We start from the raw sequence: 27,740 nt of genomic DNA, 5'->3' as shown, positions 1-27,740 counted from the left end.
AGCTGTGCGCATGCGCCGTGTCAAGTGGGACGAAGATGAAGAAGGAACGCCCAGCGAAACGGAGCGGCGAAAGACTGACTATGCAATTCAACTGATCAAGTTCCGCCCAGCCAGCTGTACCTGTCGCGTCACTCCAGGTTTAACCAGAGCTAAGCCACCGCCAATTTCTTTACGATGTGTTTCGTGGCGTTTCCCAGAAGCTTTGTAAATAATTTAGTTGAAATATTTTGTACGCATGACTGTGTTCTGTAATAAACTGTGCACAGTCTTTTCTTTTCTTTTGTTTTATTTTCTCTTACTGTTTGAATTGTATCTTTTTGGGTTCCTTGTTTTGCCATTGTTTTAACTCTAGTCTATTCATAAGCCTTCTCTCCGCCCTCCTGCAGCCACTGTAGCGGTACTTGGGGCGAGTCAAGAGGTTCCTGATCAGTTTTTTGCCCTTGTATCCCCCACAACCATTGTATCTCCTTTTTTGTGGAAATAAACTCAAACTCAGACGCGAATAGAATATATTTTTCTTGTAATAAATACCAGGCTTATAAAAAGCTGCGGCGATGGCGTAATGTTCGGATGGAGCGGACAGCGTGACTGATTTTTAGCGCCGTCGCGTATTCGGATCCCGCCCCCGTAGTTGTAATTTTTTTCTTTTTTTTCATTGCCTTCTCCCATTGTGATGCCGGCTTTCCACGGTAGTGACGTTCTTATGCTGTCGCTTAAAATAAAACTTTGTTCAAGCTACTTTAAAATCAAACGGCTCGCTAAAATGCAGGATTTACGCTGAATTATGGCAATCAAAAACTGCCAGAGACTGGAGTGAACGATTCCTGTAGTTGCATTTTAATGCTCCAGCGCATGTAAAATCCGCCGAAAGGGGGTTGTCTGTCTGTCCGAAGCCTGCTTCTAGCACGTGGGCCACTTTGGTCGCGTGACGTTAGGACGTCAACACAAGCTGCCCACCGGATTGTGAGCAAACTGCCTACCGGGGCAGTTTAATTAATGGTTAGTCGCAAGAGATTCCTCAGCAACAACATAGGTCTCACGAGCCGCATCGATCGCAGCACCTGCCATTTCAGGGCAGTGGTGCGTAGCTTGACCGCTGCAACTCTGCGCCAGGAGCGGAGTCAGGACTCCCAGGTATCTGTGATTATAGAGAATGACCAATTCTACCGCAGTACGAGTCTAAATGGGTGCAGTATCACGCAAACCCACATCATATGATTATATCAGTCAAAGTATGCCAGTTCAGGCCAAGCTGAAGCATAGAAAAACAAGATAAGCCACACAAAACAAGGGCTAATGGTGTTTTCGCACGATATAATTCGTGGTTAACCCCAAGCTAAACGTCCCGCGATTTATTTTTTTTTTTGCTTGCACGTCAACGAATTACCCAAACGCTGAATGTCAAGAGAGAGAAAGGATTTATTGACAAGAAAGGCAGAGAGGTTGACCTGAAAAATGAACATCCGGCCTGCTACTCTACACTGGGGAACGGGAAGAGGAGAAAAAAGAGGGTCATCATGGGCGATGATGAGGATGGGAGGAGGCAGATGAAAAATTAGATAAAAAAATAAACAAGGCACACAGTCTAACATCACAAACGCGAGTCAAGGCTTGTGTCACTTAAAAAGCGTGAAGCGCTCGCGTTGCCTGTAGAGGTCGAGCCATCTGGCCAAGCGCCGAGGATCAAATCCTCCGAGAAGGGACTTGTGTTCATAGACTTCAAAGCACATGCGAGCATGAGTCCTTCACGTGCATATGCTGGACACGCCACTAAAACATGTACTATAATCTCTAGCATGCCACATGTGGTACAAGCTGAACGTCAAATTCCCTATAATGCCTGCAAGAAATTTCCTGCATAAATCAGGCGCGCGATGACGTGGTCACACGTCTCACCAGGGACAGAAATAAACCAAGAGGTGTTCCTATTATTTGGAGAGCAGTACAACTCGAAGATACTTAAGGCGCAAAAGTGGCCAGGACGAACGAAGAACGAACACGGACAAGACGCTTACTCCAAATGCGGTTTATTGCACGAGCTCGCCTTTTATAGCAGGGTGTAAGAAAAAAGCAACCAAACAAAATACGCGCACGCCTGTGATGATAGCTGTATCTATATCAATTCACACTCTCGGCCAAATACATAAGCTCTTTTTTTTGTCAAAGATACAGATGGGGTGCTCATACATGCCTCACCTGCTTTTTTTTATTAAGAAGGCTTAAACTATTTCTCTGGTGTACTTTTACTTATGCTTACTAACGATACGTCCACCATCACCCTAGCCCTTGCATACTCGGACGCCCAATACATATTCAGGGACTCTAAAACGGCTCTGTCCAACTTTGCGAGGGGTAGGATTCACACCCCTGCCTGGCAAATTTTGAACACGCCTACCCAAAATTTACCGCGCAGGGTAGAACTCTAGTGGGTGCCGACTCACTCTGGGAACCCTGGAAATGAGGCCGCCAACAAATTGGCCCGAGGTTTGATTTGCCGCGCTCAGTACAGTCTCGATCCACGATTCTAGAGGGATCGGGCGCACACTTTTGCGAAGCTCACGCAAATACCCCGTCCGGAGCGTCGGACTTACCCTCCTCCCCAACCCTCTCTTACGCACTCCCAAAAGATCCTCTTCAGACACCTCAAAGACCCGCTCTCTGTCATCCCCTCAGCTGCTATCCCACTACTGTGGCAAATCCCCTGCATGCTCCCTATGCGGCGACCCTCACGCTATACTCTCCCGCATCCTTTTCGGCTGACCTGCTGATTCTCCCCCACAGGGACAGCACGCCATCTCGAGCTGGGAGGACTGGGAGTTCCAGCTCACGTCTGCAGACCCGGCATCGCAGCTTGCTACGGTGACTCGGGCTACCGACGTCATGTCACGATATCACCTACTTGATGCAGTGCGGCACCGCGCATTGGCCCAGGGACCGACCAGGGTCTAAACCTCACTTGCCAAATAAACTTTTTCTGTCTGTCTGTCTGTCTGTCCATCGAAAAACATGAGAGCACAGTCTCTGCACCTTCTGCAGAGCGTTGCAAGGGGGCCTTTTATGGCTTTTTTGTACGTCGTTATGATGTTCAAGAAAGCGTTCGTTAAAACCTCTTCCACTTCACTTTGTCCGATATATTCTATGCCGCAAGACAAAGCAATAGTGTACGCAACCCCTACCCTTCACAGTACAAAGGGTTCATGATGTTTTATGGGGTAGCGCTTAGGTGATGCGTCTTCAGAATTTACCTTCGCGCACAGTCTACCACGCTTTACAGGTGCAGAGAACAAAACTTCCACAACAATCCTGCTTGCGATTTTCTTTGGATTGTGGCTAACACCATGTACGTAGGGAAGGACGACTCTCTTCTTATTGTTATCTCGTTGATCGGAATACGAGACAGTATAGAAGAACGGCAGATTGGGCGAGTTGGAAATGCTCCATAATGTTAAAACAGCGATAAGCAACAAGGACGAAGAAAGAAGGGAACACACACAAAGGTGCTGATCTTACAACTAAATTTTATTTGAAGTAAGCAGGTCAATTTATACATACACAAGAACTACGCACATGCGCATGGTCAAACACAGATGTACTCATTTAAAAATTCAAATAAAAACACACCGCATCAAAGGCTCGTGCAGTTATCGCCGATATGCTATTCCCTGTGCAACAGGCTCATTTCCTTGGAGGTTAGGGATACTGAAGGTGTGCTGACGCAACAGCTTGTCTTTCTTATAATATGTAAGGCCTCTGCTATCTCTCTTGTGCGCCGATCATTGTGCAGAAACAACACTTCCGTGTCGACAAAATGCGGTGTTCATTTACACGTGAAGCAATGCTTGGCTAGGTTAGTCTCTTTTTTTCTCAAGGAATTGGCGTGCCCCATGAGGCGTACATTAAAACATCGGCCGGACTGACCTATGTACGTAGAACCACGTGACAATGGGATCTGGTAGACAATGCCAGTCCTGCACTGGGCATAATTATTGACATGGTTGATGTTACACACTTTCCTCTTTCTATGTCTTTCGATTTTTCTTTGTACTGCGGCCCCTACTTTACATAGTTTATTAGGAGCTGAAAAAAGAACATTAACTCCGTACATAGCCCCCACTTTTTTAAACCGTTGCGACAGGCTGTGAACACATGGCATGACAGTCACTCTCTTCCTTTCTTTTTGACTAGAATGCACATCTGAGGTTCGCTCAGAGGAATTCACCGCTTTTAATACTTTATCAGCACTTGACACAGTAACCGATTCTGGGTATCCTGCTTCCCTGCACTTGAGCACTTGTTGTGAGCTAATTTGTTCTAGACCGTCCTGATTACTCTCACAACTTGCACTGTCGAACGCGTCTTTAAGGTGTAGCACAATGCCTGGCCTGGCTTTCTTCTAGTCTGCGTTACCCATCACTTTTTAAGTTATCATAACATCTTGGGTGGAGAGGTGTGCCCTGAACCCAAACATAGCGTCTGGGAGCAGGCCCTCATAATTTAGGTGCCTTGAAACTCTCGTGTTCATCGCTCACTCTAAAAGTGATCTAGTCAGTTAGACGCCATTACAGAAATTGATCATTTGATCCGGCAAGCAAATTAAGCAATTCAGAGTTTCGCAGCTTCTTTAGCGATGCTTAACTATCGCTAGTACTATCGATAGCTGGGTCGCTGTCTAACATTCTATGTTTTAAAACATTATTGGGCTCCCTTAAGCAGCTCCTGTGATGTGTAAATGCGACAGCGCTCTTGTCGCTAACGGTGTATCGATGACTTGCCGGGGACTCAGGGTGAACGCTGTTTTGCTGCAGCAGCTCGCTTCGCATGTTTCTCTGCGTTTCCATGCTCTTGTACTTTGTCGGCAATCAACTGCCGCCACCGGCCACGCCTTGCTGTCTCGCCAGATTATGTAGGCTCGAGCGATTAAACTTGTCACCTCGATGAAGACTCTATAGCGTCGCAACTTCGCTATCCGAAACCTGAAGACCAGCTAATAGCTTTGAGGGGGCTTTCCCTTTTGTGTAATCTTTGTCTGCGTTTACGTGAATACGATAATGGCGCATCGTATTTCCTAGCGACACGCGACTCCTTACATGTACAGTACCACATCAAGTCAGGCCGGACCATTGAGTGCCAGTGCACGCGGTGGACGGGGCCAGCCGCGAGGGGAGAGCGGGCATCGAGGCACCCTACCAGCCGCTCCCATTTTGAGCCCGGTATTATTTGTTATCCGAGTGAGGTGAATTGTAGATGTGTAGCTTGTGGGGCCAGCTGATGCATGGCACTAGGTAGAGGAACCAGCAGAACATTAGGGCATTTCAATGATTGCGAACACTTAGAGCCCGTAAGAAGAGCATTGTTTATAAGACCTGCCCTTTTCTACCTTATATTTTAACCTGCGTTATGTTTCTAGCGCGTTGCACCCCTCCAGGATTCCGCATTTAAGAACTGATGTTGTGAATGCCGCATCGAGTAATTTTCTTGCTTCACGAGGCTGGCAGTGATCTCTCGCTCGTTACATCCACCCTGGCTGAGTAGGAAACGGCAGAAATACTAAGAAGGAAACTTTGGCAATTATTTTGCATATTATGCAATTGCAATTGTACCAGCGATATTGCACTGGGGCGGGAAGAGTTTTTTCTTGTTTATTTATTATGCGCCAATCTACAATGTGATGCACCATAGAGACTAAATGGACGTGGTAAGCAATCGCGCAGTCATGTCCAACATTCTTGGAAAAAAAAATTTTGAATATTGAAAACCTGTTAGGTACTGGCGTAGAAATATTGGAGGTAACGGTCCATTCTTCCAATATGCAGCAAGGTGTTGCTTTTACAGTGTTTCCATCGCTCGCATACAGAAGTTGAGACTGCCATAGAAAACTGATGGGAACGCTTCTGACGATAGCAAAATCGTTAACCGCAAAAAAAATGCAAACCTGCCGTCTTGGAGAGCTGACGTTATATTGCCTGTTATAGTGGAATCTAACAATATATGAAGAACTGCGCGCATTAAATCTGCCCCTTTCAAAATGCTGTTCTCTAGAATTTGTTGGATATGCGCCTTCCTCCAGCTCGGTTTCTCGTCAACTTGAGATGAGGGGCTCTGTTAGAGATCGTCGAAAACTGCTATCATGACCTTTTCGACACTCGGTTGTCGCTTTTTCCTTTCCTTTAGTTCCTGTCGAGTGTAGTGGCATCCGGCGCAGATGTTGTACAAGCATAGACGCGTCTTTTGTACTCTAGAAAATGAACAAGCGCCGGCTGCTTGCCTGTCAGTAGATCTGTAGCAAAAATTCATATCATTGCTTTAATGATTACGAGTACTGCAGAGTTGTTGCAGACACAAAACTAATGTTTATAGTCATTCCACACTATGTATAGTTTTAAAAAATTATCGATAGTCGATTTACGAATAGATTTTTTATCACTAACTTCGTACGAAACTGTTGCGGCACTTAACAGGAAAAATGGTACGTGCAATTCTCTCCTGCTTCTCTTACCGCACGAAGCTGCGAAATCTCGAATTCATCCCTTTGCCTACTGATTCAGAATAACCGCATGTGTTCAGGATTTTTTTTACCTCGGAGGATTACTCAAACTATAAACTTAATTTTAAGCTGTTCCAACATACCCTACAAATTCCAGCATAACTCATCACTAGTCTCTATGTTTTCTTGTGAATAAAAAATACACTTTGTTGAGTTCTACATTGCTACTCATAAAATGCAGAAAAGCATCACATCCTCATTTTCAAATAATTTATTGCTCCAATTCAAGTTTGCTTACTACTCAGAACTACTTCAGTGTGTTCGTTGCCCCGGCTGCAAGAGAAGAACAGAGCTGCGCACTCGCACTTATCCTGCTGTAACCAGCCAGAGTACGCAAACTGCCTTCGGAAAAAAAAAATGAATTTCTTCTTTAACAAAAATATGCCTTGGTCCCCCCGGTCATCACACCTTTCTTTCTTTTTAAAGTGGCATAAATAGAAGTTATTGGTGCATTAAATACATCACGCTGTGCGTACAGCGTCCGCAGCAAAAAAATACAGAAAAAGAACTGGAGGAGTCTTTGAACCTTATCCAAGGCGTCATAAAGGTGGAAATAATGATCGTCTGTAATAACGTCACGAAGTGCTATATATTCCCCGAAGGATCTGCACAGTAATTGCAGGATCTGCAGCGGAGAAGTGGCAGTTGAGTAGGACCCGCGACGACTGTGCAAAAGATGGCCTTGCTTTCTATACTGGTTGCTTCGTACCTTTTGATGTGAGTATTACCTGCAATACTTTTCAATCAAAAAGCATTACGACTAAATTAACTTTTCCGAACGCTGTTCAGCTTACTTTTTGGGGATGTTCTAACACACTAGAGGCAAATGCGACAGTGTAAGAAATTCGCTTGTGTAAAATAGGCCTAATGGTACTCGAGCAGGCTTGAAACAATAATAACTTCTTGCTGGGCTAGTTGCTATTATTAATGGCTATTATTAAGAACGAAAGGCACAAGGCGCCCGTGTGCTGTTCGATGTCGGTGCACGTCAAAGATCCCGAGGTGTTCGAAGTTATACCGGAGACCTCCACTAAGGTACCTCTCCCTTTTTTATTTTCTCACTCCCTCCTTTATCCCTTTTCATAGGCGCGGTTCGGGCGTCCGCCGAGATGTGGGACAGTTACAGTGCCATTTTTTTCTCCAAACTCTAATCTTCCAATTTTCTACTGTGCCAGCAAGCGTACAATGGTCCTATGTATGTGGTTCTTCGGAAGGTGAAGGGCCCTCCGCGCAAACTAGGGACGGTTCAAACGACCATTAATTGCCCCAGATATTTTGTTCGCTGACATCGTGACCTCCAGACTTTTCATCCCGGGAATTCCAGTCGTTAGAGCTCTCGGCTACTGAGCCGGAGGACGGGGGATCAATCCATGTGCTGCTGCGGTGCTTCGACTGAGGCTCAACGCAAACGGCATCCGCGTGCCATGCAATGTTAGCGAAAATTAACCACTCTGACGAGATATAAATTAAAACCGGAGCCCTTCACTGCGACATCCCTTATAGCCCATGTGTCGCTTCGGGACATAAATTGTACAATTTACGTTCATTAATCAACTGCAGCCTGAATATGTGTAACAAACAAATTTAGTACTGCAAGTGCCCTTGCCGAGAAATGTAATTCATGTATTCAGAATATTTTCCGCACAACACATTTAGTGACAGCTTCATGGGCGATTGTAGTGTAGCCAGGTATCCAGATCATGGCAGCAGCTCTGACAACCACTGTACCCGTCTACTTAGACGATAAATACGTTGACTTCTCAGAAAAACGCATCCACTAAACGCCGTACATAGAACTTAACAATATGCATGGTCGCATGGTTGCAATATCCTATCTGCTTTTTGGATTGCCTGGCGTCGCAGTTGCAGGTGAGCATGCCCCACCAAAGCTTTAAAAAGTGGCGCTCTGTCAGCCCACCTCATAGCTCGAACTGCAGTTGGGTACAAAGAACTTGTTACAGATAATCACGCCGAGCACTGCTTCGTCAATAAAACTGAGAGCTAGTGCAGTTATATTTCCACGATAACAAGAGGTGACAACTTAGAAAAAGCGGCAACCCAGCAGCACTCCAAAAGTGCCGACTGTCCCCAAGTTTCGCCGCTTCGGGCAGGTGTAAAACAGCAGCGGTAGGTAACGGCCTTTGCCATCGTATGTAGCGTCTCGAGGGAACAAAGCCTCATGCGGTTTCCTTTTCAGTCTGTATGCACCACAGGGAATGCGCGAAGCGAGTCTTATCTCTGCAACATGATCGATTTAGTGTTTCCTGCGCCTCAGATGCAGATTGCTGCTTCCAGCTGCATACTCGCGCATCGGTCATGGCAGTGTAGATTCTCGCGTTTCTTCAATTCTCTTAGTCATCCACCATAACCCTGTATCGTCTCATATTCTCTTTTCAAAGCGGTATACCAAACAGTCATTGTTTAATCGAAAATCACGCCTTACTTCTCCTAAACATAAAGTGCAATGAAAATTGTGATCTTGTAATATACTTTTTTTCTAGCAGTATTTCAAGAGATAATAAAAAAACTAGAAGAGGTTTAGAGCTTGCTAAAAATAGTGATACCAGTGAGCGCCCTCCTAAGCATGGCTGCTTGTGGTTTGGCGCTGGAGTCGCTTCGGCGTGATGACTGAGCGACCGAGAGCCAGCGAAGCAGCTGTTATACAATAATCCCGGCTGGTCACGTTGTACAGCAACCGGAGGCGGCGCCTCTGCAGCGCAGCCTCTCCACAGCGAGTCATGTGGTATGACGTCGCTTGCCACACTTCCGCTCCGGCGGCTCACGACCAAACGAGCACCAAAGTTCACTTTGGGAGTTCTAGTGCGAAGAGTAGAGCTTCCGCTCTAAAACTAATGATGGCATTAGGTAGGTACGGGCATTAGGACTCGCTCGAAAAAAAAAAGCGGTGTTTTCAAAACGATTCCAGGAAAAAGGGCTGCCAATACCAAGTTTCTTTGAAAGCTGTTCAGCTTTCCTTTCCAGCCAGATGACTGCACTCGGATGGATGGATGGATGTTGATCAGCAAATACTCCCTTTTTAAAAGTGTAAAAAAAATTATATTTACAGTACAAAGCTCTACTTGTGTGTGCTATTTATAGCGCTTCCTGGAGGCCTGTTTCATTTTGACAAATCTATTTGTTACTTGTTGTGACAAGGAAGGCAGATGGTACCTGCATAACTGTTGGGCGCTGCGGGCGCCGTTCTAAAAATGTTATCATTGAATAATGGATCGGCGTAAAAGTTGCCGACAGACGGCATTTTTTTTCTTTATGAGAACAGGATTAATTACAGGAAAAAATTCCGGGATATCTAGTTTTTACTTCCGATGGACCTGCAAACTGGCCATTGGTTCATAGTATGCTTGCCAGCATTGGGTGTGTTAAGACATGCTTTTTTTATTCAAATATTAGCCTCAATATGTAGCGGTCATGGTCATGAGTGTGTTTGTATTCTTTGTTTGCTTCGAAGTGAAACAAATTGGACGTCAGCAACACGGACATGCTACCAAATGTTTCCTCATTCCGTGAACATTATCATTATTATCAGCCTAACTATGTATAATTCAGCACTTTCCTTTCCTAAAGCGCCAAGAAATCCTTTCCTGTGCTAGCTGCGGCTAACTTACGACCGCAAAATTCAGGATGTCACCCGAACACCGGACTTTCTGCCGCCTACTACGCTTTCCTTTTCTCAAACTCAATGCCGTTATCCTAGGGGATCATTCAGGAATCGTGCTTGAGCATTATGTACCTTGTCCCTGTTATTCTTTTTTCTTGATTTCTTCTTGAAAAGGCGTTCAAATAATCTTCACCGCGCAAGGCGGATTTCTCTCTTTCGCGTATCTGCCATCCACCGAAACAAGGCAAGAAAAAGAGGGGAAGGAAGAGGGGGTTGGCCACAGACCTTTTTTCCAACAGTTAATTTCTGCGAAAGCCCAGCACCATGCGGAGAGAAAGCGTGTACCCATTCGAAAACGGTGCCTGCCCAGTGGCAATGGGGATCCACCTCCCGTATATACGATGGGGCTAATATGCTACCTCATTCGAAGCCTGAGAACCCTTACTATAAGTCCGGGCTTTAAAATTTTCTGAAGCGAGATTTTTCATAGGCACAGCACCGTTTACATTTTATCGGTTACACTGTAGCTTCAAATTTCGCCGTTGGCGATGAATTATTTGTGAGTTATTCTGTATCCCTCATGTTTACTATCAGCTACGAGTAATACATCCTCTGCATACACCCACTCTCCCTCCCATCGCTCTTTGCTCTGTAACGTGTGCTGTGCGATGTCAGTGCACGTAAAAGAACCCCAGGTGGTCGAAATTTCCGGAGCCCTTCACTACGGCGTCCCTCATAGCCTGAGTCGCTTTGGGACGTTAAATCCCCCATAAATCATAAACCATCTTTGCTCTCGAACGCTCCAGTTGCAGGCTCCTGTACGCCATAGCACGTCTTGGCGTTTCTTCAGCTTTCGCGAAGCAGACGGACGAGTCGCGCTGTGCATGTTCAGCTCTTTTTGGCTTCAGGAAGCGTCTTCCTGGAATAAACTTGGTTGGGATGCGCAATATATTCAGGCACAAGAGAATTGGCTAGTGTCACTTGATGCAAATAATGATGCAGTCTTCACAGCTTCTACGGCTATTTTGCCGAATTGTCTCAATTTTGATTATTCGTGCTATCCTCCGCGTTATAGCATTGATTATACTTTAATGATTACAGAGGCAAACCGAGTGTTCAGTATTTGTGTAAGCGTACTGCAGACTCAATTGATCTCTTATCGATACAACATTCGCGGACACACTTATAAATTATCCGTAATTATAAATGAGCAGATGTTTTGTAATAACTCATCCAACCACAAAAGATATGTGCTTTTCCCCGGCCCGTTGCGTGCGTGCATGCTCAGAGCGCAGCACAACACCGAATGCATACTACGATTCACGAGGAGCATGAAACAAAAAAGACGGTAGCGCAACGCACCAGGAACGGAATCGCGGAGCGGTAACACCGTAAAATATTTGAAAAAGAATCGCAGCATTTTATACCGGTTCCATAATGGCAGTAAATGCCTTTTTCTATTGCAAAAAAAAAAACGTCTATCCAATTCTTTGTTAGTCTTGTGGGGACGGGTTTTCTCGCGTAAGCGCCTGAAGTAAGAGCACTGTCGTAGAAAATTCATTTAGACCTTTCAGAGGTTCGACTAGTTCTTTTTGCAAGCCAACTTAAATTTCGCGTGAGGTTCGGCCATCTGATCGTCCAGTGCTGTGAACTTAATTTTTTTCTCTGTAGATTAAAATATGGTATTAAACTCTACCTGAAACAAATCGCTATTAATATAATGCCTGCAAATCAATGCAGAGATAAACCTCTGCCTGTGTAACATTTTTCAAAATATACATTCAACAGATGATTCTTTCCAAACAAGTAGTATGCAAGGAGGATTGCGCCTTAGTATAGAGTTAAAGGAGGAAAATTTATTCACAGTGGGCGGAATACCTAAGGTACACACCGGAACGTGCCTTCGTTTAGCACATAACGTTCAGCATACACGTGCGCGCTGTTCCATCAGATTGGGCGAATTACTCAGAACGAAGAAAATAAAAGAATGAAACCAGTCGCTTACACGTTTAAAGCCTGCGCTCTAAAAACTGCGCAGGTTAACTCGCGACAGCATGCAATAACCCGAATGAGAAGCGGCAGTACACAATGGTTGCAGGAGCCGCCGCGGTGGCTGAGTGGTTATGGCGCTCGGCTGCTGGCCCGAAAGACGCGGGCTCGATCCCGGCCGCAGCGGTAGAATTTCGATGGAGGCGAAATTCTAGAGGCCCGTGTGCTGTGCGATGTCAGTGCACGTTAAAGAACCCCACTTGGTCGCAATTTCCGGAGCCCTTCACTACGGCGTCTCTCATTGCCTGTGTCACTTTGGGACGTTAAACCCCCATAAACCATCAATGGTTGCGCGGTGCAAATTAAAATAAATCAAGAACAAATGTAGTCTCGAAGCATCTATATTAACCAGCCTGCATAGACTCCATGTCTCTGACACCAGAATCCTAAAAACGTGAAGACCTCAAGCCTGGTCGCATGGACAGGCATCACTCGCCGACGTCGTGCTGTCGGAGCAGATCTTCCGCCATGTGTCCTTTGGGTGCACGAAGGTTATTCTGACAAAGTAGCACGAATGGCTGCTTCGAAGCCGTGAGCACGCTTCTGCCTCGTAGCAATAACAGAGAACTTTGAAAAGAGACGTGGGACATGGTGTATGATGCAATGCCAAAACAAAGAATCCTTACGCTCCAGCCGCAGCACGATCAAACGCGAAACGCCAACCATGGCAGCAGCCAGAAAAGAGCATATCTCCGTTTTCCTATTATTCCCTACTACGTGCTGCATGCGGGGCGAACAGTGGGTTGCCGCATGTTGCAATGAAGAAAAAAAACTTTTTCTGCCCTTCACGACGGGCAGGGGGGGGGGGGGGGTGTCACTGAGTCATTTTTAAGTGAACGTAAACACAGTAATATTAATAATGATTGTTTTTTGGGGAAAGGAAATGGTGCAGTATCTGTCTCAAATATCGTTGGACACTTGAACCGCGCCGTAAGAGAAGAGATAAAGGAGGGAGTGAAAGTCGAAAGAGGTGCCGTAATTGAGGGCTCCGGAATAATTTCGACCGCCTGGGGATCTTTACCGTGCACTTACATCGCACAGCACACGGGCGCCTTAGCCTTTTGCCTCCATAAAAACGCAGCCGCCGCGGTCGGGTTCGAACCTGGGTACTCCGGATCAGTACCCGAGCGCCCTAACCACTGAGCCACCGCGGCGTAAACATAACGTTTCGCTTTGTAAGTTCAAATTGCGAAAACAGGTATTCTCTAGGTATTACACGGCAGCTGCTTCAAAAATAACGTACAAATCGTCCGTCTTGGGGGACGATTGAGGGGAACACTTTTATCTGACTCTGTACTTTATTAAAACTCTTCGGCATATCAAAGCAAGGCAGGGAAAATAGTCCTGAGGCTGCTACAGAATCAATGACCATCGGACTATACTGTTGGCATTTTACCTACTACGCCCATGCCTTAAACCGCGCACTTCTATCTACATAACCTGAGAAGAACACAAGCTGTCGATGAGAAAATATTTAACTGTTTACTTGTCTCCACATAATTGTCTCCGCCTGATAGCTCAAGGCCCATGGCGCTCGGCTGTCAAACTCAGACATGGGATGCAATCCTGTCCGCGGCAACATTTTTCGAAAGAGACAAAACGTAAAAACAAAGCTGAGTATTGTGCAATAAGCTGGTCCGCAAGACTATCAAAAGCCCACATGGTCGAGAGTACTGCGCTATGGCATATACTAGAGCCCACCTTTAGCCTAATGACGTCAAGCCTCACATACGTCCGTAAGTTGTTTCGTAGCGAACAAATGGTTACTACAAAGCCATACTAAAGGTAGGATTTAAAATCCCTAAATTACCTGTAGAACCTCATAATTTTACGTACGTATAATCACCTCTGGCGGCGTAATGAAGTCCAGTTTTATTCCTCGTTACGTGAATCGCGTTATACAACGTGCCCACATGGTTGTGCGTTCGGCAGACAGCCACTGGAAAGCCTGTTCATCACCACGCGATTCTCTACTGGCAATGTAACCACTGACAAACACCGTTCCGTAAAACAGCTCAGAAAAGGAACAAATTTTCATTAATGTTACCAGAGTTCATTGCTTTATTTAGGAATGAACAACAAAATGACTCATTGGTTGATTTGGTTCATAGTAAAGACGCCAACATTCGCAGGAAATCATGCACCGGTAAAGGATCCATTATTCTCAGTTTTACGTGCAATATGTACCCAGAATTTCTTCGTTCTTACAGCTGAGCTTTTCGATCAGTGTAGTATAGCCTAAATATCTTACCTTTACCACTTAAGACTGATTTACGCAATAAGAAAAAATAGTTAAAAATACTAACCACCTCCAGCACTTCGCAGACCTTTATACTTACAACCACCAATTTCACAGCAGACACCCTGAACACTGGTATATTGAAACATGTCGCACTACATATGGCACACAAAGTATTAAAAACACACTGCCATGTACTTTGAACCCACTCCACGCTGTTCATGTAAACATCACAGATATTTAGCGCACATCGCTTTTAAAACTTATCGCGCTCTTGTAACTATACACTGAAACTGCTCCATCAGGGATGCTTTTCCTGTGTTGTTGTGTACGTGTGAGCCTTCTTTTTTTTTCCCGCATTAACATTTTCTGCCCCACTCTGCACGGGTCAGTGACTTGTTTTGATCTTTGTATGTTTTATATCAGAGTACTTAATTTCCAGCATTGCTGTCTGCTGCCACACACTGTAGGGGGCGATAGACAGGTCAAGCCGCTCTCAAAGCTTTTATCCTCGGCGCTTCCCAAGTGACAGTGGGAAAATAAACTGAACTCAGTTTCATGATATGTCACGCACGTAAGAGCGACAAGCTGATCAATTTGGCATGCATCAAGTGTCATGGTAATAGTGCAACAGAACACGTAGAAAGAAAGAGATCAGTCACTTGAATTTGGATTATGTGTCGACCACTTTCGTTGGCCATGTTTATATCGTCAGGTTCTAAAGTATCCTTTGGTAGTTGTTTATTAATTTTCTCTTTTCTTAGAGAAACTACATGGTATACAACAACGGACAGGCGTCATAACAAAAATCAAACTCAGCATTCTGTGTTTTTATATTCTAATTTCCTGCCAGTGTCTACTTCCGCTAGCATCGTGCACAGTTCTGTAACCAACGTTGGAGGGAAGGCAAGAAAATATGAGCAATGCTATCTGGTCTGTTGCTCAATATTTTGTACAATAAAGTATACGCAAACCTATTTATTTTTTAACAAAAAATATGATATTACTGCAGGATCCCAGGAAGCGCTGCGGGCAATATCTTCGGACCGGAAGTATTTCGCAATTCTGACCGATGCAACGGCCCAGTGAGTATTTATAAATAGTAGGATAGGACTTTTTATTCTGTTTACCAGAATAGACGATATGAGAAACTGTTTGGAGGTCTGGCAAAACCACGCTCGTAACTTCCGGTTGCATCCTTGGTTCGGTAGAGCAGGTACGTCGTTTACTAGCTTGCTCTCTTGGTATCGATGAAACTGAGATTTTCAAAACCTAGCTTCAGCGGCTGTGCTGCTTATATTACTTAAAATTCACCAAATGTAGGTATTTTCTTATTGTTTAATTAGCGCTAGCAAGCGTCTACCGCGTCTTCTGCTGCGCTTGAAGCTCGGCGTTGGAAGCCGGAAGTGCGTAGAAAAACCGGTCTACGCGGCGTTGTCGTTTTAACGCGAATTTATGCATCGGTTCAAGCGCCGCGCTCTATCACATCTGTTTTATTTTCAAATGCCCGAGAATTGGCCTGATAGAGTAGCGAGCGGTCATTTTGTGCAGTGTGCACGCTTGCTTTGGCCTGGAGCACCTTCTGTCGCACTGCAAACTTTTGAGCGCTCCGGCGTTAGCAGCTGCATGCAAAGCAGTGTGATCGCAACGACACACGATCAGCTGCGTACTGCTATCCCTTTTTACTGTAATGTAGCATGCTCATATGTACTTTTTAGCATAGTTGTAACAGAGCGCAGCGCAGTTGGAGCTTTCGCTGTCGTATCTTCTAGCGCAACATTTTAAAGAAGGCGGATGACGTGTGTATAGTAAATATTGCACTGTTAAGATTCGATATCAACAGGGGAAAAAGCAAGCATATATTGTTTGCAATGTTGCAAGCAAAGGCGCAGTTATTTTTTATTGTTTCCAAATTACGATGTTGTAGTGAAATTCCCTGCTGCCATGAAAGCTCGCTTGACGAAACAAAGAGCGTTTATGTTTTGAACTTGCATCACGCTGGTAGCGACTGTAGGAAGCCTGAAGATATGCATTCGCCTTCACTTTTTATACATAGCCATGTTACACTACAGGGCCCCATTAACGCGCATGGCATGCGGATGATCGCACGACATTGCCGGATTATATTCTGTGTCTGGCACCTAGTGACAACTGCACGGTGAAGAGAGTTTTGCTAACGGTTCTCAAGATAACAACAAGGGAGAAACTCAACAACTGAACACGATGATGACTAAGCTGTAATCGGCGCACTGTGGTAGATCACGTCTTGACCGATCAAGGTTTCTAGATTGGGACCACTTAGTGGGCATGGCCACGATTTCCCGGTAAATTAATCAAAACTCTTTGCAGCCGGACTTCATGTTTGAGTAACGCCGGCATACTCGACTAAAAAACTTGCCCGTCTAATTCGCCGTCCAATAGGGTGTCGATATGTTTACATACGATCGAACATGCGCTGCAGGATATTTACTAAATGCACGGAATTGGCTTCTCTTCTGATCACAAACAACTAGTCTGGTTCATATCGTAATTTGGAAACAAATCACCTGCAAAGCTTTGTCAGTGATCAGCGCAGCAAGCGAAGGCTGTAAACGGGTCGGCCCGCTTACGCGATACATCGCATTGCATTTCGTGTTTTTAAAACGCTCGCGCACAGTAAAAGAATAGTAAACCACAAACTGAAACGACAAGCTCCATACGTGGTTCCCGCACTATCGTAGTATCCCGGCAGGGTGCATGGCGTAGCGCAAAAGTGCACCGAATTTCATCTTTCACACGAACTTCAGCCGTCTTGCCCAACATCGGGTAGTGGTTTCGTTTTCTCCACAGAACCAACATTCCGGGCCTAGTGTTAGGAGCGCTAAGAGCTGGTGTTGCGCACTTCGCACATCGCCTATTGCCTGTGTCAAGCGAAAATGTCTGGGCTCGTTGGTAACCAAAGTTCTTCGGACATTGACAGCAGACGTGCGAGAAAGTAGCTGATTGACACAAGCCTTCGTCAAAAATTCGCTAATTCAATTGCACTGTTGCGACCTGAACACTGTCAAGAGTGGAAGCCATTTATTCGCTAACGCATAATTTGTTATCATCTTCGCATGCGTTGTACCAGCGTGAGCGATGATTTCAATAATTTTCCCGGCATCGTTTATAGCTGTTCACACTGCAAGAAGTATGCGTGGCTCCCCCATGTTTTCGTGCGGCCGACGTGAAGCATTAATGTTATGTGCTTCAGAAATAGACGTGCGCTGTCACCCACATGTTAAGAAGTCTCGCGAACTGCCAGCAATTGGAGACGAAGAGCAACAGGTGTGCTTACGAGACTGCCCAATTTCCTTGCGCGACGAGCAGCGCAAAGCACCTACACCATGCATGTTTTCCTGCTAGCATCCGCTTTTCTTTGGAACTTTTTTCACGCAATGTGGGGCTGTGTTTTATTGCCACCAATCTATTTTTTGCTTCTCATTAACCCTGCTCGAATTTGTTGCTTGCGGCTTTTTCTCGAGGTTTCATCTAGTGTCTTTTCTTTAGATTTAGAGGGAAATTCTGCGGGCTGCCCCAGATGCTTAGCATTATGTGGCGAAGTTTAAATCCAGTGCAATGCATAGTGGAGATACTGCGCTTAACTGATACAGAAAACACGGAACATGCATAGCACGGCCGACAGACGAAACGCGTACATTCAACTCATTTTATTATATATGATACGGCGCTTTTATAAAAGATAAGAATGAGAGAAAAGAATGAAACATATGACAGAAAAGAATGCAACATGAAAGAACGAAATAATTCTGCACCCCAAAAGAACATCTTCAACCTTCTACTTAGCTCTGGCAATGAATATTTCGTTCTGTTATGTTCCATTCTTTCCTGTCATTCAGATCCTGTATAAAAGCGCCATATCCTATGCTATAATATAACCATTTGAAAGTACTCACTTGGTCTGTCTGCCGTTCTGTGCATGTTCTGTGTAGTGTGTGTGATTAAGCGCGATATCTTCGCTATGAAGCATCAACTAGACCCCGTTCTTGTCTTGTGTGCCATAGTTATTAGAAAAAGCTCATATACGCTACTAGTAACAACAAAAACCCCTGTAATATAATGGAACGCATAGTAGCATTTCATCAACCGCGCACAATGAACGGGTGGTATACATCAGTGTATGCACTTTATAAGCGCAAAACGCATCTATTGTACAGCACACATTCCAAGGTGGCACCCTAAAGCAGCAATTCAGTTATTTACGCGAACGCAACAGGTGGATACGTACAGTGCTCCTGTGCGCTGTGAAGTAGTGTTTTGTTGAGGACTATGTCCCACGGACGCACCACTCGGTAGGACTAGTGTAATGCGCTCCTGTTCGTTTGCTACGCTTTGGGACGCCTCCTACGCGACATCACGGAGATGAAAGCCCTTAAAATATTCCAGTGAGTAACATCCAAAAGCTAACCATTTTCCTTCTCTGCGACCATGGCGAAGTGCCAACAAGCATTCCTTACTAACCGCACGGCCGAAATTCACTTCGGTCCCCACACATCCCATCCATACACCCTTAGTGGGGTTGGCACCCCCAGGGATCTGTCCTCTCCCCTTTCCTCTTCAATGTCACACTCATCCCCTTTGCCCGTAAACTACAAACTATCCCTCACCTTCGACATACACTTTATGCTGATGATATCACTTTATGGACCACCCATGGCAGTGATGGAGACATAGAGAATACTCTGCAGTCGGCAGCTACCCTCACCCAGACATAGAGAATACTCTGCAGTCGGCAGCTACCCTCACCCAAACACATGCGCGGAGTATCGGACTCTCATGATCTCCCGAGAAGTGGGAGTTCCTCATACCCCGCCCCACAACCCGAAACTGCCCCACAGCCCCCATAACCGTGAAACTGGAAATCCGGTACATCCCGGAGGTACACACTCTCCGGGTACTGGGCCTCCACATCCAGAACAACAGAAAAAACACTCTCACCATCCAGAAACTCAAGCAGACGGCGATGTCAATATTTCACCTAATCCGCCGAGTTTCTGGACACCACCGGGGCATGAAGGAACATGACCTATGTCGTCTCATTCATGCCTTCGTCCTCAGCCGCTTTCTCTTCACGCTCCCCTACCTGAAACTCCAGGGTACAGAAACCTCCACCCTGAATGCCATGATCCGAACAGCATTTAAGACAGCACAACACCTACCCCTAAATACCTCAACCGAAAAACTCCTCCAGCTAGGCCTACACAACACGATAGGTGAGCTTCGCGACGCCCACCGACAGACACAATACATACCTCTCGCGAGAACCACCTCCCGCAGACACATCCCACACACCCTCGGCATCAGGATACCAGCCACGGATCCCGCACAGCTCCCGGTCCCCCACACATTCACCGCGAACTACTTATTAAACTTCTCCCTAAAAACATGCACCCCACCTACCACGAACCCCGCCGCAGAGCTCCCGCACGTGCGCTCCAAAAAAACTATGGCATGGAACCGGATGCCGTTTGGGTTGATGCCGCATGCACAGGCGAGGACGCGGTTGCAGCCATCACGAACCCCTCCCTACAAATGATTGCTCCCCTTCCACATACCCCCCACTGCTACTTCGGAGGAGGCTGAAGAGGCCGCTATTGCCCTAGCCATCACGCGCACGGAGGCCCGGTATTTACTATCGGACTCTAAAACTGTCATACTAAATTTCGCCCACGGGAGAGTTCACGTCCCTGCATTTCGCATATTGAACTCCGTCGCCGCACGCCCACCCCGCCACATGGAGCTCATATGGGTGCCTGTCCACTCCGGGAATCCCGGAAACGAGGCTGCCAACGCTTTAGACCGAGGTTCTCTCAACCGGGCAGCGGCGGCCTCCGATCTGGGGTTCTCATGGGAGCGCTTGCATTCCTTCAGTGAACTGACGCAGGCCTGCAAAGCCGAGCGTCGGCTGTACCCCCTCTCCCCCATCCCTCCCTCGACAATTATCAGCAGACACTTTAGAGGCGGCTCCAAACACGCACCTTACCTTCCCCTTATATACGCTCGCACTATCACCTAGTCCACACAAACCCCTCCTGTACCCTCTGCCACCACCCCAAAGCCACTCTCGATCATATTCTTTTCCTCTGCCCGGCGGATCCTCCCCCGCGGGGCCTTGAGCACCTTACCACTTGGGAGGCTTGGGAAACCCTACTGCGCTCCGAGGACCCGGCCAAGCAAGCCATCGCCACAGGCCAGGCTGCCAGCGTCATGAGCCTCCGGGACATGAACGTTTGAGTGCAGTGGGGCCGTGCGGGGGCCCAAGGGCCTGTGCGTCCTAAACTCCCCTGTATGTAATAAAGTTTACACCACCACCACGAACAAGTGACACGATCTAAATTACTGCTTTGGTTAGGCCCTAAACTTCTGAGGTTCAGGCGGCTGATTTGGTGACGTCGCGTGTATTGTGCATCTTCAATATCGAAGAATGAGATAAAAAGAAAGCGCAACCACACACAGGGACATGAAAGAACACCCATCAGCTTTCGTGCGTGTTCTTTCATTTCTATATGTGGTCTAGCGCTTTCTAAGTGTCATAGACAGTTGTATTACCGGGCACAGCAAACAGCTAAGCCCGTACGACCCTTGAACTAACGGCCCCTGTCAGTTCGGGGTGCAAAGCTCTTCACTGAATAAAATGCTTATCACCGCCACCAATTAACTACACGTCAAACGACTTTTGACCGGTTCAGACTTTCACGGGGCCTGCTAGCCGCTATAGGACAGATACCTTTTTCCATAGTTTCGACGCTTACTGGCCCCCTGCCCGGCTTCTAATCGCGGCCTTTTTTCCTCGATTCCGGCCAAAGTAAGCGTCACCAAAAGCCAGACTTTTTTCGCCCAGCCGCAAGCCTTCGCGAAGCAACAGCCTCTCTGGACATTTATCAGTGAGGGCAGAGAAAAAGTAAGAAAAATAATGGACAGTGGAAACTGAAGCTCACGCGCCCCGGCTTCATGGTTGCCCTTCGTATGGGGCCGCCACGGTGGCTCAGTGGTTACGGCGCTCGGCTGCTGACCCGAAAGACGCGGGTTCTATCCCGGCCGCGGCGGTTGTATTTCGATGGCGGCGAAATGCTAGAGGCCGATGTACTGTGCGATGTCAGTGCACATGAAATAATTCCATGTGGTCGAAATATTCACAGCCCTCCACTACGGCGTCCCTCATAGCCTTAGTCGCTTTGGGACATTAAACCTTGTAAGGGATCTTTGGATGCCCGCCGCTTTGTGGGAGCCATCCGTCCTTTTGTTGATGGCTCGGCGCCGCGAAGCGGCGTCTTCTCCTCGCTTATCCCCGTTGGTGCGTCGGCAAGAAGCGGGCAAGGTGAGGCAAACGGACAGTGACTCTGCCGAAGGCGCCATACGCTGCCCCCCCCCCCCCCCTCCCGCCTCGTCCTGACAAAGACTATTTAGGTTTGAATGGTCATCACCGCCGGGCGAGACGGGTCTGGATGATCGCGCTTGACCGGGAGCAATTAAACGTAGCGTACCGTCCGGTACAGGCGCGACTAGTAAGCGCATCGGTGACTCTGATGCGTAAGGATGCTGTGTGCCAACAGTTTTGGGGGAAAGGGCCGGCTTAACGAAACGTAGCCGGACAAAAGGGGTGCTGCCCACGTTCAAAAGCAGCAACGAAATTGTCGGCGCCAATTTCCAGACTTTGGGGGACGCCGGTCAACAGTCTCCGCGAAGACGAGTCGTTTATTACCCGCAGTGGTGGCGGCTCGGGTGAAATCGATAATTGCCCTAACGCCGGGAACCGCCGGGGTCGCTGGTTCCCGTATTTATTTCCGTATGTATTTTCGTGTTTTTCTCTTTTTACTTTGTAAGGGAGAGAGTTTGAGTAATACTGTGGAAGTATGGGGCGTGGCACGTAAGCCTAGTGGGCCAATCATTTTGAGTGCCCATTCCTGCAGTGCCATTTAAATAATAATAATAACAATTGGTTTTCGAGGAAAGGAAATGGTGCAGTAATTGTCTCATATATCGTTGGACACCCGGAGTGCGCCGTAAGGGAAGGGATAAAGGAGGGAGTGAAAGAAGAAAGGAAGAAAGAGGTGCCGTAGTGGAGGGCTCCGGGTATAATTTCGACCACCTGGGGATCTTTAACGTGCACTGACATCGCACTGCACACGGGCGTCTTAGCTTTTTTCCTCCATAAAAACGCAGCCGCCGTGCCATTTTCTTAAGCAACTTTTATGTTCTTTTCACGTTGTGTATTTGAGGAGGAAGGTTTTGAGCGTTGAGAAACTGGAAGGTGTGCCATGCAGTTTGTTAACCAATCATGTTAATAGTTTGATATGATGGACACTATCGAATGTGGGCCGGGCCTTTATGTCGTTAAAACCAGGGCCCGGAGCCCTGGAAAGTGGCTCTGGGCTACGGTCAGATGTAATGCATCTTTAGCTATGCCGAGTAGGGGCGTCCCCTAGTGTTAGCCAGTTCCACCTTTTCTTGTTTAACCTTTTTGCTGGTTTAACTAGTCTCTTGTGAATCAACTTGTGTGTAATGTAAATTTTTGTACATAAAACTTCAAGACGCACTCCCTTAACACCTGCATCCTAATTCGTCGCAAAACCGTCCCTGACGGAGCTCCCCTGGTGCGAAGAAAGCCTTCAGGCAGTTAAATCAGCCAACTGTCCCTGGCGGTGGGCACCCCTAGTGCAAGGAAGATAAGCAACGCAAGCGGACCAGCAACTTTATAATCTCATAAATCAAACCAAACCTTCGTACGGAGAGGAAGATCGTGAGGCATTATAATATTGCAAAGCTTTCAAATTTGTCCTGCGTTTTGGCGTCCAGGTAGCGGGGACGGCCAGTTGCAGCATGCGGCGTAGCATCTAGGCTTGTGGTACAATATCATGGGTTTTTGCGTCTTCTAAAAGATACTTGAACCTCGCGACTCCTTGCGTACAGAATACTCTCCTTAGCTTAGGGCGAAAAGATTGTCCCGTAACCGGCGATTGCAGCGGTACCAATTTTTCAGTTCATTTCAATTCATTTGTAACCAAGTCGACCGTAGAAGGAAAAAATGCAGAGAAAATTTTGGTCAGAAAGCTGTTGTTTTGAACCCACGCCCACTCTAATACGACCTGCGCGAAAATACTGCATATATTACACTTGCTTTTATGAGCGGTTGCTGGCCTCAGAGAAGCGCATCTCCTCAGTGCTTGCGAATAATGCATGACAAAGCTGCAGCACTTTGTAGAGTTCACACCACTAACCACAGGGTGCAGTGATCCCTATCGCGTAGAAAAGAAATAGTAAAACGATGATCGTCAGATATTAGACGTGCTTCGTTGTGGCCATGATTGCGACCGGGAGCTATGACGATGACAACATACAAGCCAGTGTACCAGAATGCATCTCCCCACCACGCTCCACGAGCATGGCAAAGCAGGCAGTGGAAGCTTGGGAGGGACTGTAGATAATTGGTGTCAAGCTTACCCATGTACGTACAGTCTTCGTCAAAAGTATACAGCCCAGGGGGTCTGCTTCTGAGTCCTGCAGCGCGGCTCCTCTTCCACACTAAGGGACCCTGATCTCACGAAGCCGGGAGGAACTTGCGTCCTCAACCCTCCTAAGCTATGAACTGTCAAGTGAGCTAAAAAGCCCCGATACACGGATGGAAGCAAACCCCTTGGGTTTTATACCTTTCACAAAGACTGTACATATATTGCACCCATTTTAGCTGCATCCGTCGTGACACAATTTAGAACATTTAGGATTTCATAAAATGCAGGAAGCTCTAGACAGCTGAGAAGGGCAAATAGTCCTGGTTTTTATGATCAGGCAGCACCTTCAATTGTAGTGCCAGAAGACATTCTACGCAAATTTTAGAAAGATGCTTACATTTTTTTAACGTCTGCTGCGGCTGCTTAGGCCATAAAAAGGTTGATGTCTCCATGCAAATGTTACACCTTTTCCTGCGTTCCTGACGTAAATAATGACATGAACTTGCGTTTAAATTAAAAGTATTTATCGTCTTTGCAAATCTTAAATGCAGAATGAGCGCCGCACTGTTTTTCTCTGAGTGTAGTCTGCATACCCGCTTGCGCCGTGCTCCGGCTTCTCGAATTTTGGCGCTTATTCAAGCTTCTGCCCGCAAGTGACCCGTAACTAAAGAGATGTGGAAAACCGTATCATTTAGTATTTACTGAATTGCAATTTCTATTTGCCCTCGGCTTTGCCCAGCACTTTAATCGAGGCACTCCAGCAACACCATTCTCAGGTGCCCATAGTAGACCACGCAGCGGTGCAGGTTCTTGTGACCGTAATACTCTCGATGCTCTATAGTTGCATACAGCTTAAGTCTGCAGTGAAGCTCCGCTCACATTCAGCCGCCGCACACAGAATTCCTCCACGAAGAAAAAGTAGTCCGCTGCTTAAACCTTTCTCGTTACCTAAACAAGAAGCTTAACACAAGAAAATAATTATGACCTTTAGGATTTTAATACCTGTCTTGTTTAAGTCAAACATTAAAAAGCTTATTTCGTTTACTTTTGGGACTGGCTAGCGGAGTGGTACAGTACACCGCGAACCGTGGTCCAGTGTTAACAACTGCTGTTTTTTTTTAAGTTCTATCCTACTATAGGTGGAGGACAGTATATTCGGCAACAGCTGAAAAGCAAGTTTGACTTGGCTCAAAAGACTAGCTAAATATTCCCATAGTTTGACTAAATATGTCTTATTCCGCTCTCTTTTGTGGATGTCCAAAATTCAGGGGGAAGAATGTTTGCTCAGCGAGAACACTTATATCTCGTTTCCTTTACTGGACAGTTTGAACAACTTGTCTAAATTTCGAAAAAGTTGTAACAAAATCAGAGATGACTACATCTAATTTCAGTTCATCCTGCACGCGGTGCGCTAATATGAGAGGCGTTGTATAGGTACGCAACGCATGTCATGAATAAGCTAGCTTTGGGATCACATTTAATTTCAGGGTTGTTTGTATAGCAACGTTGTTTTCTGTTTCTAAAAATAAGAACAAAATAGTCATATTATCGAGATTGAGGGCGCAGTAGGGAGGTGTTGTGGAAATGTCTGTTTCTACGCTAGTAGGTGCTAAATAAACGTCAACGTATCGATATACATATTAACCAAAAAAATAAAATTTCTTTTCTTTTTCATCCAGTGCTTCATCGACAACGATTACAGAAGTAACTGCACAGAACCCTGCACCTGTGTTGCCACAAATGTCGACAGCGGGGACAATAGAGGACCAGGCTACTGCAGAGAAATTAACTGAGGTCATCGCATACATACTGCTGACCGAATAAAGGCTGCTTTCTCGAGCAATTTAATGTTCAAGCGTGGCTAATATCAAAGACACCTCTATAATCAGCGCTTCATTTCTTCATGAATCGAGCACCTGATCTCATTTTTCAGGATTAGACAGTGTGCCTCGTATGAAAGCCACTTATTAGCCTCTGCTAATTAAACACACGCGCGTGCGAGTCGGCTCAAGGCAAGCTCATGTGTAATGTTCTGTAGCTATTCCAACCTATTGCTGCGAGTCCATGGGTTTGAGAGAAGGAAACAAGATACGCAAGAGACACCTTTGTTGCATCCCACCCAAGTTTAGTTTCGTTTTTCTTGCAGCTTGCACTATCGCCATGAACACTTCTCTCGCTTCTCTGGAACCCACACAATCAGCTGGAAATAAAAGAGCCTACCTTGAGCAGCTGTCTTCACCTGTTCGTTCCCTTCGTCCGGATTCCGGACACCGCAATATCCCGACGAGGACCGCGGCGTAGATTGCGTTCCGAGAACCGTGCTTTCGCAATCGAGTCTGTCGCAGCGTTTCCGCTGTTCTCGCCGTTCCTGCCTATGTCAGGCGAATCAGCGGTAGCTTAGCAGCAATAGAACCTAGTCTTCCTGATACTTCTCGAAACGATTGGATGCGACGAGCTACAGCCCAAGCGTCGCAAAGCAATACTTCTGAAATCCCTTGGTGTAGAAGGTCAACGTGTGTAGCACAGCCTCGACATCCTCATGGAGCACCACTGATCCTTGGGCAAGCGTCACGTCAAGTACTGGCGAAACCACTTCGATGCTGCTACCGCCACACTGAATGTTCACTTCTCAGCACTGGTGGTGATGGTGTAAGTATACAGGCGAGATTACCCTTACAGAGGCCTGTGATAAATGACCTGGTGGAATCTCACCGGCTCCGTCACTGCAGACAAATACCAGGTGAGACTTTTCAAGCTTGCGTAAACGACCTTCTAGAACTTTCCGCAACATACAATTTTGAAACTGCTACTCACAGCTTGATCCGTGATCAGCTAATTGAGGGAACCATTTCACAAAATATATGAGAGCGCGTACTGTGCAGGGGTTCCCCTCTCACTCTTCAACACGCAATACAAATTGCAAAGCAATTAGAAGAATTCATAATTATTTGTTTATCTTTAGTGAACCGCGCTCAAGAACCGAAAACAGCGACATTCAGCCGTGCACTTGGGCGGGACATGCTACTGCTGTGGTTCAACTTCACATCTCGCAAATTTATTTACATGACCATTACAGAACACAGACTGCCGCACCTGTGGAAAGGCTGGTCAATTTGAAAACGTTTGCAGTCGAACGAAAACTGCGAAAAGAACAGTGTCATGACAAAAAGCTGGAGAAGCTATGCCATCTGAATCTTAAATGTCGATGATCAGGACGGCCCACCAAAAGAAATTTGTTCCAGGGTCACGATAGGACGAAGACGGTATTCTCGTATTGTTGACACTGGTGCTGGTGTGTCTCTGCTGAGCGAATAACATTACCGCAGTTTTTTGGCGGATTTTTATGCGCTGCAGTGTGCACGTCTTCTGTCATCTTCCACCACTACGCCAGTGAACAGAAAAGCATAGACGGATGTTTTTGACCCAAGTGACTCGCGGCGAAACCAGCGTCCTGGTGCACTATTCCGCATCGCAACCAAATGCACGTGTTTTCTTGGATTCGACACCACCCGCAGCCTCGGCATAAACATGTCACCCATCGTCACGCACGCAGACTCACCCCCTCGCTCCCCGCCGATCTGGAGGATCAGTTTTCGTACCTTTTCACGATGGACCTAGTGCTCATTCCTGGCAAAGGAAAAGGAACGTATGTCAGAGCGTGGAGGCAAATTCTTTCGTATTAACAGGCCTTTGAGCACGTGCCATCAGGGAGCCAAGAATTTGAAGGTCCAATAAATTTAAATATTTCCTGCAGTAAGACAACTTCAGGAAGGCACCATAGGAACGGTTTTGTTATTCACA

General features: G+C 46.4%; 1 protein-coding gene across 2 annotated transcripts in view; it reads left to right on the top strand.

Annotated features, from left to right (window-relative positions):
- The window catches only part of LOC144118575 (uncharacterized), a 48,762-nt gene extending 22,997 nt beyond the window's left edge, over nt 1-25,765 (top strand). Inside the window, exons 3-5 of one of the 2 annotated variants that reach the window (XM_077651478.1) lie at nt 2,782-2,943; nt 15,464-15,536; nt 25,619-25,765. In XM_077651478.1, coding sequence (XP_077507604.1) covers nt 2,782-2,943; nt 15,464-15,520 — 219 coding nt within the window. In that variant the 3' untranslated portion in view covers nt 15,521-15,536; nt 25,619-25,765. The remainder of the gene's footprint in view (nt 1-2,781; nt 2,944-15,463; nt 15,537-25,618) is intronic. The other variant, XM_077651480.1, reaches the window with a different exon arrangement.
- The last annotated feature ends 1,975 nt before the right edge of the window (nt 25,766-27,740 follow it).

The sequence above is a fragment of the Amblyomma americanum genome, chromosome 2, assembly GCF_052857255.1.
Source record: "Amblyomma americanum isolate KBUSLIRL-KWMA chromosome 2, ASM5285725v1, whole genome shotgun sequence".
Lineage (NCBI taxonomy): Eukaryota > Metazoa > Arthropoda > Arachnida > Ixodida > Ixodidae > Amblyomma > Amblyomma americanum.
Note: the sequence above shows the minus strand (reverse complement) of the source record. Positions and strands in the feature narration are given on the sequence as shown.